The following is a 12006-nucleotide window of genomic DNA, read 5'->3' as shown; positions in this document are numbered from 1 at the left end:
TTTTCATCTGTCCTTCAGCACTTACTGGGTCCCTGTAACACTCTAGTCTGTGTTAGTGACCTACTAGTTTAGGATTATGCCAAAGCATTCCAGCCAAATAGGTAGAATTCCAGGTCACTTTGTAGCAGACTGAATAGAGTTGCTGTTAATCCTGTTTCTTCCTCTCTCCCGTGTGCATTTAATGCGCTGTGTTGCTGTGCCAGGCCCGTGATTGTGGAGATTCCCCATTTTGCTGCCCTGCGTGGGAAGGAGAGAGAGCTGGTGATTCTGCGCAGCGAGAACGGGGACAGCTGGAAGGAGCATTTCTGTGAATACACTGAGGATGAACTGAATGAAATCCTGAATGGGATGGATGAAGGTATCTAGTGGCACTTGGTTCCTTATCCTGCTCCTGTGCTCCTTCTGTACCATGAGCGTAGCAGCTTTTACCATGGTGCTCACTTCCTTTGCATGGGCTGTTTAAGCCGTGGGGCAGGATGTCTCCCTTCATGAAGCTGACTCTAGACTTGTGTTTTCTCCTGTTCCTTCTCATGATGTTAAACAAAAAGCTTCCATAGCAAACAGCTTTCCAAAACAAGGCAATTATCATACTGATCCTTTCGGAGCAGCTCCATGTGTGGGAGGAAATGTCAGTCAGCAGTACTCTTGCTTTCAGAGAGAACAGAATGGCCTTGGGCTGTCTAGGAGCTGCAGAAGTTGTTATTAATTTGTTTTGAGTTTTTGTTTTTGTTTTTTTTTCCCAAAAAACCTCACAAATCCCAAAGTAAACAAGACAACTCACAGCATTAAAACGGAATCCATATTTTGATAGTGCTTTGAAGTTTTGTTTTCTTGATGCTCATTCAGGACATTGTAAATAGGTGAGAGAGAAAGGGCTGGAACCAATCCCTTTTCTTGTTTGGTTGCTGATTTTGGAGGTGTTGTCAGAGTGTTCCGTTTGCTGCCTTCAGTCCACAGTTTAATATATCTGTTCTTTCTTGATTGCTCTGGTTTAGCTTAACATGGGTGTGTTTCCTTTTCCCATTATTTCTAGACAAAAGGGCTTTGTGTAAGTTGAGCAAAACTGTGAAAAGCTTGAGAGCATTTTGAAGGTGGCTGTACTGCTTCTATGAAACTCTGGTCTTCTGACCATCCCCTCTTCTGCCCTCAGTACTTGACACTCCAGAGGAGCTTGAGAAGAAGCGGATCTGCCGCATCATCACCCGGGATTTCCCACAGTACTTCGCAGTGGTGTCCCGGATCAAACAGGACAGTAACCTCATCGGGCCCGAGGGAGGGGTGCTGAGCAGCACTGTGGTCCCACAGGTGCAGGCAGTCTTCCCAGAAGGGGCACTCACCAAGCGAATTCGTGTTGGCCTCCAGGTACAGTGAAGCATTCACAGAGTTTTGGTTTTACTTTTGGTGACAATTCACCTTTTTTGAATGGAGAACCAGCATATTCAGCTTGTTGTGTTGTATGTTGTCTGCAGCACTTCTAGTAAAAATAATGAAAGAAAAAATTCCATGCAAAAGTCAAAGCAAGTGGTAAGGCTTTGGGTTTTTCAGTTAGTTCAGAGTCTTGTCTATTAACTGTCTGTAGAACTTCGGGAAGAAATTTTGGTGATGATGCTGATATTAGTGTAGGTCATAGAATTTCCTAAATACTACTTATGAAAGGCATCAGAGAATTACAAAGTCCTGCAGTAATTAAACATGGTACTGTTATTAAATGTATAGATTTTCAGTGGGAATGAACCAGTGTAACAATTTACTTCCCACAGAGAGGGAAGTCTTTCCTCTGTCCCCATCCTGTCCTGCTGCTGAATGCATCCATGATTTACCTTGTCCAGGGAATTGCTTGTTTAAATCTCCTGAGATTTGCTGAATAGCACTATAAAACAGCCAGAGTTTGTTCTAAGGAGAAAAAATTAACCAGGTTATCATTTGCTACTGGTTAAGTGAATTTAGGTTAATGCTGTCAAAATCTAATAAGCAACAAGCAAGGGAATAGGAAGAAGAGGTAGGCATGGGAAAGTTAAAAGAATGAGGTCTCCCTTTCTCACCAGCAGTCATGGGATTTTAATGGAAAATGGTGCTATTTGAAAAGTTAAGGGGTCTGTGGACAATATACTGACCCAGTTCTTTACAGATCATTAAAATGTTTTCAAGTAACTGCTCTGTTATTTCCTGTTGTTTTGGAAAGGCTCAACCTATGCACACTGAACTTACAAAGAAGATTTTGGGCAACAAGGCTACCTTCAGTCCCATAGTCACGCTGGAGCCCAGGAGAAGGAAATTCCATAAGCCCATCACGATGACGATTCCCGTGCCCAAGGCCTCCAGCGATGGGCTCATGAACGGCTATGGAGGTGACACGCCCACTCTAAGGTTACTATGCAGCATAACAGGTAAGATGCCAATCCTGGAGCTCTCCGTGTGCTTCCTGAAACTGTCAGTCCCCAGGGGATGGAAAGGCTGAACTGATTACACTCAGGGGAAGCTGGATGGAAACCTGACTGGGGCAAGAAGCTGTGAGAATAAGCTGCTTTCCAAACAATTCCTTTATACCAGAAATAACAGTTGTTGTTTGCACTAACAAGAGATGTGTAATTTAATCACAGATTTGGGGTTTGGTGGTTTATTTGCATTTTCCTTACAGTTTGTTTCTTGAGAACCAACATACTTCTGCCTGGCAGAGTAAATGTCGTACAGATTTACTGTTGCAGTATACTTAGGAGAAAAATACTGGCGTTAAACACTTGACTTGCCATGGCTCCAAAGTGAGTGGCATCTCCTTCAGCCTCCCTTAAGAGAGAGAAATGAGCTGCAAGTGTTTAATTTAATTAATTATTTAATCCTGTGCTAGAGGGCTCATCACTTAAAAATCATTTGGGTACTTGGTATTTTCAGGGTAAGCCCATCCAGTCCTACTAGCATTAGTAGAATAATGTGGACCCAAGGAGAAGATATATCTCAGATTATTACTTGTTTCACAGCAATTAAAAACTGCAAAGAATTTCTTAGAAGCAAAAAAGTTGCAGACTTGCTTGGTTTTGATTTTATTTTTAAACCTCTACCATTTCAGGAGGAACCACCCCTGCCCAATGGGAAGATATCACTGGGACAACACCACTGACATTTGTTAATGAATGTGTTTCCTTCACGACAAATGTGTCTGCCAGGTACCTACAAAACCAAACAGGACTTGTACAGGAATGCTCTCAAATATGTGCCTTTGTTTCACTAATATTTCTGTTAAATTACTTTAGTTTGGAGAGTAGAATGAAGAGAGATGTTAATTATTATTTAAATTTCCATGGAAACAGAAATCCCTTATTTAGGTACCTCACTATATGTCTTGTAAGAGGTATCATATCTGGAATACCCAAAACTGAGATGTCAGGCAGAAAGGGCTTCTAGGTGTGCCAAGCTGGGGTCTAGAAGCATCTCTTCTATACATTTGTTCTTGTGATGAGATTTAACTGCTCTCCTACTGAAAACAGATTTTCATTTTTAAAAAAGAGTAATATATATGAATGTATGTATGTATTTTAGTTTGTGTCCATGAGGCATATCACAGAAATGCCCCCAAATCTCCTCCTCTGTAACAGGAGATGCAATCCGTGACCTGTAAAGTATTTCATCTAGGCTGTGTATTTCAGCAAACAGTTAAAAAAATTATGGATAACTTGCCCATGAAATTCAGTGCAAATATTAACTGTCTGGGGCAGTTATTGCTGTTTATTAGGTTTGTTATTTATTGAAATACCTTATTCTGTGTTAAAAAGAGATCAGGTCTTGCAGTCCAACCTCCAGTTTAACATTAGGTGAAATACATTATTATTTTTTGACTTTCTCAGTTCAGAAAGGGCTGTTTTCCTGCTGCTGCTTTGCTGATGCACGTTTCTCTTTGGTGTAATTGAGCATTCCACTGTAGCAGCAGTGACCACGAGAGGGGAATCTTACAGTGCATTCAGCTCAGTGCTGCTGCTGCAGGGGTCTGTGCAAAGGCAGGAATTAAAGGCTAATTCAAGAACCACATGTGCACACAAGACAGAGTTTGAGAGGTCCAAATCCCTAAAACTGTCAAGTCCCCAGCACCAGGGGACTACACATGATAGCCAGAATGAGGGTGACACTTTATGGTCCTACAATTCATATTTGTAGTAGATCTTTCTTAGTCCTGATGACGCCATGAAAATTGATTACTAGTGTAAATGTTCTGTGATACACGCAGGGTCCCATGTAGAGATTTTAATGGGTTCTGCCTCTTCCTTTTAATCGAAATGAATCTTCAACGATCTACTTTGCCCCAAACATAATTGGAAATGCTGGTACAGTTTAAAAAGGGGATTTTTCTTCTAAGTTCTGGCTCTTTGCTATTCACCGTAATTTTTTTTATGTCTAGTTAAGCATTAATGATGGACAACAATTTTACCATTCATAAAATGAATTCTGTCCAAAATGAGCTTGGGAAAGAGATATACTTGCCATGTGAGTTGCACTGCAGACTTGGAGGCACAGTGTTTGTTTTCCATTTCCTGAGCTGCAGCTTTTAAAATACTTAATATCTGTTGGGGCTTTTTAGCCCCTGGTATTTGACAGCAAATCACTGAGGCATCTGTTGGTTTCTCAGAGGATGTGGCCTCTCCAGTTGTAGTCCAGCACAGCACAATTCTCCCACGCAGGAAAAGGAAAGGATCAGTGTGCAGACCCTTTCTGTAGCACACATGTTTTCACTCTTGCAAATGTCAGCAGCCTGGGGTTTCGAGCATTTAGAACGTCTGCTAAGCATTCTAAAGATGAGAGCAGCATGGAATTTGCTGTTATTCAGCTGCAAATGAGTAAGTGCAGAGCAGTCGCACTCCAAAAGTGTGCTTTGGGGTTATAATGCCATGTAATCCACCATGAGGAATAACACCCCTATAGATCAGAGCAGCTTTTGAGCTGCCTCTGACCTCTCCTGACTTCTGCCTTCATCCGCCAGCTGGGAAACTTGAGCTTTCCACCCACACAGGGGATTTTATTGAAAAGAAATGGCATCACCTCCAGAGAAACTCAAGTGGTAACTGGGAAAGAAGGCAGGATGTGTTATTCCTTGGAAAATGCTTGGTGACTAAATTCACATAGGAATAATTTCTGACTTTGCATTCAGCTTTGCACAGTGGACAAAGTCATTTACGTTCACCTAAAGACCTCAGGTGTTGCTGTTGTAAGGAATTGACTGCTATTTCCTTTAAGTTGGGTGAGAGACAAAAACCAAAAGTGACTATTCCATTTCTACTCCTCTGACTTGTTATCTCCCATTGTTCTGATACCAGCTAATGCTGCCAGGATGGAGAAACACAGAACTTCCTTTTTTAAATCCTTCTCTGCTGATGGCACAACTCTTCATTTTCTTTTACAGATTTTGGTTGATAGACTGTCGTCAGACACAAGAATCTGTTACTTTTGCTTCCCAAGTGTACAGAGAAATTATCTGTGTTCCCTACATGGCCAAATTTGTGGTGTTTGCCAAATCTCATGATCCCATTGAAGCACGGTTAAGATGTTTCTGCATGACGGATGACAAGGTGGATAAAACTCTAGAACAACAAGAAAACTTTGCTGAAGTTGCCAGAAGCAGGGACGTAGAGGTATTGTACAAGACTTTAGGTTTTCTCCATTTTCTAGCATCTGTTTTTAAACTAGTATTTTCTGCCTTCTACCTACAAGCACTGAAAAATAATCTCTCAACAAGTACTGTCACAATCAACAGCCATGATAAGATGGAAACTTGGACTTCGGTCAGGTGTAAGGAAAAAGTAGTGAGGAAACCCTATTCCCAGAGGGCAAAGGACAAACTCAGCCCACAGGGCAAAAGACAGAGGGTCGGAGCCAAAAATGATGCCTAAATCCTGACTTCCAGCAGCCCCATAAATGCACATCACTGTGCATCTACAGAAAGGCAGCTGACAGGAGTCACAGTTTGTCAGCACATTCACATACCAACAAGTCAAAGTAGCAGGTTTGATTAATATTCTACTTCACAAAAATAAAATTGCATTAAATATGTTGCTGAGAAGGCAAAAGCTTTCCTATGTGGAATTCAGCAAACTGCCTGCTAAATGCAGTTTTTCTGGCTCTGTCAGCTTCCTCAGTAGGGATGACAAATGGAAGGTGCTTTAACTTACATGGCACATTCTGCTTAGTTCAGTCTCTTCTGCATGAGAATCCCACCTTTAAAAGAATTGTCCTCAATGTTCCTGAAGCTCTGACAGGAATCTCTTGTGCAGAGCAGCAAGATAAAATATGGACTTATCAAACTGAATGGCAAGGCTGAATTTCTGGAAAGTAAGGATGAGCCACGAATGGATTTGCACTTTGAAAGGAACATTTCCCAAACTGTTGATCTTATATTCAAACATGTGGGGGGGCTATAACAGCAGCAATCTGAAGATACAAGCTGGGCCATTACAGAGAGATTTCAGAGGGATATTTACCTGAGGCCTGCCTTTCAAATGCTCTTAGGCCTCTACAGGTCCACCTGAAATAAATAGACTCAGTAGGCACACACTCCAAGTTCTGATGGCTGAAGAGAATATTTCTTTGACTGTAGTGATGAGGCCAGGTTAGCAAAGTATGCTAAAACTGGAGTCAGTCAAAAATCCAAATGAAAATCTAGGTTTAAAAGTTTTACCCAGATTTTTGTCATTTAAATTACTGCACTATTGTTACTAAATTAGCAATCTAGTCTCTTTGGAATTTAATAATCTGAAGTGTTTCCACACATTTTAGGTCACTGTACATAACAAATCTTGCAAATGCTGACAAGTCCTAACAATCCCAGAAACTTATTTGAACTGTTGTAGAGTATTCTTTAAGAAGCAATCCTAATCACCTCACAAGGATTAATTAACGGTTTGCTTTTTTTCCTTTCCAACAGGTGTTGGAAGGAAAACCCATCTATGTTGACTGCTTTGGCAATCTGGTGCCACTCACAAAGAGTGGGCAGCACCATATATTCAGTTTCTTTGCCTTCAAAGAAAATAGACTTCCTCTGTTTGTTAAGGTAATGTTGCTGGCTCCTTTTTGGACATTTCAAGTTATCACTTCACCATATCTTTTGTGAACAAAGGGAAACCAAACTACTTAATTTATATCAATTCCCAACTGGAACCTAATTTTATCCCTGTACTATTCAATTTTAAAAACTTTTTTTTATGAGTAGGAAGATCTGTAAAGTAAAAGCCAAACTAAAAACCTTTCATTTCTCTCAAATTAAATAATGTGTTAACCCATTGTGGTCAGAAGGGCTACTGTCACTGAGCCACCATCACCACCTCTTCTGAGAGGGAGATTATAGAGCACTGGAAACCTCTTCTACAAACTTGTCCTTCCACCCAGAAATTCCCACCACAAAGGAGGAAATTATTACCATTATATAAATAACACTCTTAAAGAAATTATTTATGAATGGAAACTTCCAGTAAGTGGAGAAAATCAATGCACTCTGTCATTGTGTTATATTTGCTGTGTGCTGCTAGACAAATGTTCAACTTTCTCCCTCCTTACAAGCAATATTTTGTAAGCTAGTTTTAATTTACAAATTTATCTGTGCCACTGCCTTCCTTTGGCTTTGCAGATTTTCCCCTCTCCTGAAATTTCCACCAACAACATTCACCATATATTGAATACACAAATACATCCATAGGTACATTTCCAAACAACGGGGGAAAAAGTGAAAACACATTGTTTTTGCCTGCGTGGCCTTTTCTCCCCATCTGGTCCCTCCTGCTGAATAGCTCTTGAGAGGCACAAGTAGCTCACACAGCAGAGCAGCAGGTTAAATGTGTGTATTTTTACTGTGCCAGGTCCGAGATAGCACTCAAGAGCCCTGCGGCCGATTATCATTCATGAAGGAGCCAAAATCTACCAGAGGCCTCGTTCATCAAGCCATATGTAATTTAAACATCACTTTACCCATTTACACAAAGGTACTGTAAAATTATACCCAGCTGTAGGCATCAGCATTATCAAAAAAACAAGAAATGAGGAGGAGGGCAAAACAGGGTTAAAGCTTTGTGGGCAGGGGTTTGAAAGAGGAAAAAATTCCACACAAGGAGGACTTGTGATGTCTTGAGTTTGGTACTCCTAATGCGAGTGTTTGAAAACATCATCAGGTATTTCCTGACAACTCCGAAGAGATGAGTGGCAGTGCCCTCAGATAGTAAACACTTGTTTCCTGAGAAAGTGTCAGTTTATGTTTATTCTCTGAAAACACAAAAGTTTTTTTTTCTTTCCTGGTTGGATTAGGTGCATGCCTTTTAGAGATGTATTTGCCCAAAATGATGATCATTTTCTTCTCAGCATTTTTAGAATATAGTGAATATTTATTATAGCATTTTAGTATAACTTTTAAACAAAGCATCTCAACACTTTTGTGACTTTAAATGGTAATAGTTCTTGAAGATTTTAAGTGGTTTTATATGCTAATTTATGGGTGAAAAAGCATGTATGTATTTAAAGTTTTGGTACAAATAAGGATCACTAGACGTCTAACTTTTCAATTTGTATTTTGCTTGATTCTGTAGCCTGTTGTGTTTAAATTGGCAATTCAGTTTTGCTGCTTTTTGTCGTAAGAAATCAACTGCAGAAATGTGCTGTGTTTTCTTCTTTTCTGTTAAGTGTTGTGAGAAGTTACTTTTTTCTACTCCTTTCTAAAAAAAAAAAAAAATTCCTTTTGCCTGCTCTGTTTCCCCCTTCTCTTTTTGCATGGCACTTTGGGACCAAAAGGAATCAGATTCAGATCCAGAACCAGAAGAGGTAATGTCACTAAATCAGCATGTTCTTACTTACACAAGTTGCTCAAACACTACAAACAGACACGACTCGGAACTGATCCTTAGCTCAGTGCTACAGACACAGTGAAGAGGGCTTTGCACAGACTCACTTTGGGAAGAGACAGAGTTGAACTTTTCCTATGTTAAAATGGCCAGTTTCCCCCATTTATAACATCCAGTTTACTGAGCAGGATGACTGACATCCAGTACAGAATCAGTGTTAACCCAGAAGTAACAAGTAAAAGGTTTAGAATTTTCATCTTTAGCATTAACTAAATTGTATCAGCTCCCCCTTTGAGCTCCCAGCCCTGGTCTGGCACTTACAGATGTTACTTAAGCTCTGACCCCTACACGAGTGAGTAACATTAGAAAAGCATTCTCACATTTTGATGATGTTCAGCTGTTGGAAACACTGTGAGAATAGCCAGCTCCCCAAAGATGATGGTCATCCTTCCCATGCACTGCACAACAGATTCAGCAGGTCTGTGGCATGGCTTCCAGTTTTCTATTATCATTACAAAAATATTTACCACTCCTATGGTAAATCTGGCTTCTATTTTTGTATAGGAAACTAAAGCACAAAAATAAAAGCTTATTGATGGCTATAAGCTTTTTAAACTATTTTTGCTGACTTCATTAATTTTTATGTTAATAATATTAATTAGTATGCTGACATAAATCTGGAGTGATCTGGAAGAACTGAAAGTAAGGGAAGTTAGAACATGCTAGGGATGTAGGGTAGGCAATGTAAGGCAATGTGTGAATCAGAGGAATTCAGGCTACTATGGATCTGTTGCACACACTGCTGACTGTGAGATGTAATTCTGTGAGCGTAAAGGATTGCCAGGCATGTACGAACATGTACGTATGGCCAGGGATTTCCTTCTGTTCACTGTCAGCTCATGGAAAGGCAAGGATTTCCTAACATCTTGACTGAGACAGCATATTGCATTTATCTTTATAGAGAATAGTTTGAACTATGTAAACCTTTTCAGCACTCACTAAAACCCTGGGGGCTTTACCATACACAGTATCTTGTACCAGCAGTAAAGCACAGCTGATTTGCATTCTTCACAGTTGTCTACCCCTACCACAAATTTGTATAGGAAATTAAAGCTTTAATGCTACTTCTAACTTTGCATATTTTTCCATATCCAAATTTAAACAACATGTGCTGGTGTGGACAAATGCTAGCAGAACTGAAATAAACTGAAATTACAAAGTTACCTCAAAAATTTACTTCTTGAATGTTCATGGTCTGATATTGTGATTTGTTCAATTCTTTTTTGACAAGGACTGTGTTTTGTTTTGAATAACAGTAAAATTGTATGGTTTTTTTGATCTGTACCCAAATAACTCTGAAAAATCAAAAAGGGAGCCTGTGAGTGCCATCACAGCTTCCATTTAAATGTATCAATAGCTATTAGTGGAATCCAGCCCCATGTCATGCCTTGGGCAGTTCTGCTGTCATTGGTGCACCTGCATTTCATCATCACTGAGCACAGAGGCAAAAATGTGGTTCATGCTCTCAGAATGAATGTGTCCAAGGAAAACACAATGCATGAAACATCCTGGTTGCCTTCCAGACGGACCATATACCTTCAAGTAACCATACTGGACTATTTTGCTTTAGACAGGAAGAAATAAATTATGAGAAATGCAACCAAACAGCTGGTAATGCAAAAGTTTAAGTCCTCTACACTTGCTAAGAGCATTTAAACAAAATGCACTGCAACATTTTGCATTTACTGTTGACCATAACTATAGTGAAGTAACCATTTTCCTGGTCTTAGACCCTAAATAAATTAAGCCATGTTTTACTATTCTTTTAAATGCATTCTTGGTTCCATTTAAGTCCATGCATCTCCATACAACTAGCATTTCACCTGTAGTGCCTATATAGCAATTACATTTGAAGTTTTAAATCTCCTGCTTTTTTCTCTTCCAGGTTGATATGACTTCAGAAAAAAGTAAGTTTTTTTTTCTTGAGAATGTTACAATGCAATTTGTATGAGAGATGTTAAGAGTAAAGATAAGCATGAAAGAGAGCTAAATTTTAACTGCTATTGCTAATAACATCAATACTTTAAAAACATAATAAAAACAAATTTAATATCTCAGCAGCTATCCAATTCAATACAATTAACATGTAAATTAACAAGTAATACAGTTAAAAACCGTTCATCTAAGCCTTTACTTTCCTTTGACATCCCTAGTGAACCCGCTATTGCTATTTTGCTTGTATGAATGCTCATCCCTCCATTTCTTTTGTTTTCTCCATTTGTTGACGCACATTCTTGCTCATATTTGAGACAGATGACAGTATCACTTTTAATGAAAACCTAATGAAGACTCCAGTCTATTTCGTTAATCACATGGAATACAACCATGCCAAAAAGTGATACTGTCCAAGGGAATCAGCCTGTTTAACCCTCCCTCCCTTTCCCCACCCTTTACTGTGGTGAAATATGGCTGGAAATCTGAGCTGACAGCTTAGCACAGCACAAACACCCTGTGTACATGCACAATCAGGCTATGACCATGGCAGACCACGAGTGGGGGGATTGCAAACGTTTCCCTTATGGGAGAGGCAAATCAAGTGAATCTCTGCGCACACTGAAGTGTCTCTAATGAGAGCTGCTTCCAAATGCATCCATTTCTTGGATCTGTTCAGGAAAAGCATGACATCTGCCTTGTTTCAAGTTTGGAGTGCAACATCTTGCCTCGTCTGCTGTTAAAATGCATTGTCCTCCTGCTGCTTCCTCACTGCCTCCTCTGCCAGGGCCCCAGAGAACCCCAGTGAGTGTTCCTGCTCCAGCCACACACTCTCTGCATAGCACTTCCGATTTATTTCCCACTGGAGCTGCTTTGCTTCAGGCTGGTTAACTCAATTATTGGCTAGTGAAGGAGTCGTACATTTGATATTTATGAAAGTACATATTACAAATTTACAAAATTACTGGCTGGCATTTCAGCATGCACCAGACAGTTCATTGTAAAGCAGCAGCACCAAAAGACCACATTTTCAGCACCACAATACCCTGCAGCAATCTGGCTCTAATTAATCTACAGCACAAATATTTAGCATTCGTTACATTCAGGAGAACAGCATAGCAAAATGGATCATTTTTACAAATAAAGACAGCTAATTATGTGTTCCTTAAAGTGTCTTTATTTGCATTAGTTCTTTGACTTTCCCTGGGGT

General features: G+C 39.9%; 1 protein-coding gene across 49 annotated transcripts in view; it reads left to right on the top strand.

Annotated features, from left to right (window-relative positions):
• The window catches only part of ANK2 (ankyrin 2), a 185088-nt gene that overhangs the window by 150697 nt on the left and 22385 nt on the right, over positions 1–12006 (top strand). For all 49 annotated transcript variants that reach the window (XM_030272112.4, XM_072928877.1, XM_072928857.1 and 46 more), the window contains 9 exons: positions 204–358; positions 1151–1362; positions 2183–2387; positions 3065–3161; positions 5387–5615; positions 6905–7030; positions 7833–7955; positions 8755–8784; positions 10750–10771. In XM_030272112.4, coding sequence (XP_030127972.4) covers positions 204–358; positions 1151–1362; positions 2183–2387; positions 3065–3161; positions 5387–5615; positions 6905–7030; positions 7833–7955; positions 8755–8784; positions 10750–10771 — 1199 coding nt within the window. The remainder of the gene's footprint in view (positions 1–203; positions 359–1150; positions 1363–2182; positions 2388–3064; positions 3162–5386; positions 5616–6904; positions 7031–7832; positions 7956–8754; positions 8785–10749; positions 10772–12006) is intronic.

Source organism: Taeniopygia guttata, chromosome 4 (assembly GCF_048771995.1).
Source record: "Taeniopygia guttata chromosome 4, bTaeGut7.mat, whole genome shotgun sequence".
In the NCBI taxonomy this organism is placed as follows: Eukaryota; Metazoa; Chordata; class Aves; order Passeriformes; family Estrildidae; genus Taeniopygia; species Taeniopygia guttata.
Note: the sequence above shows the minus strand (reverse complement) of the source record. Positions and strands in the feature narration are given on the sequence as shown.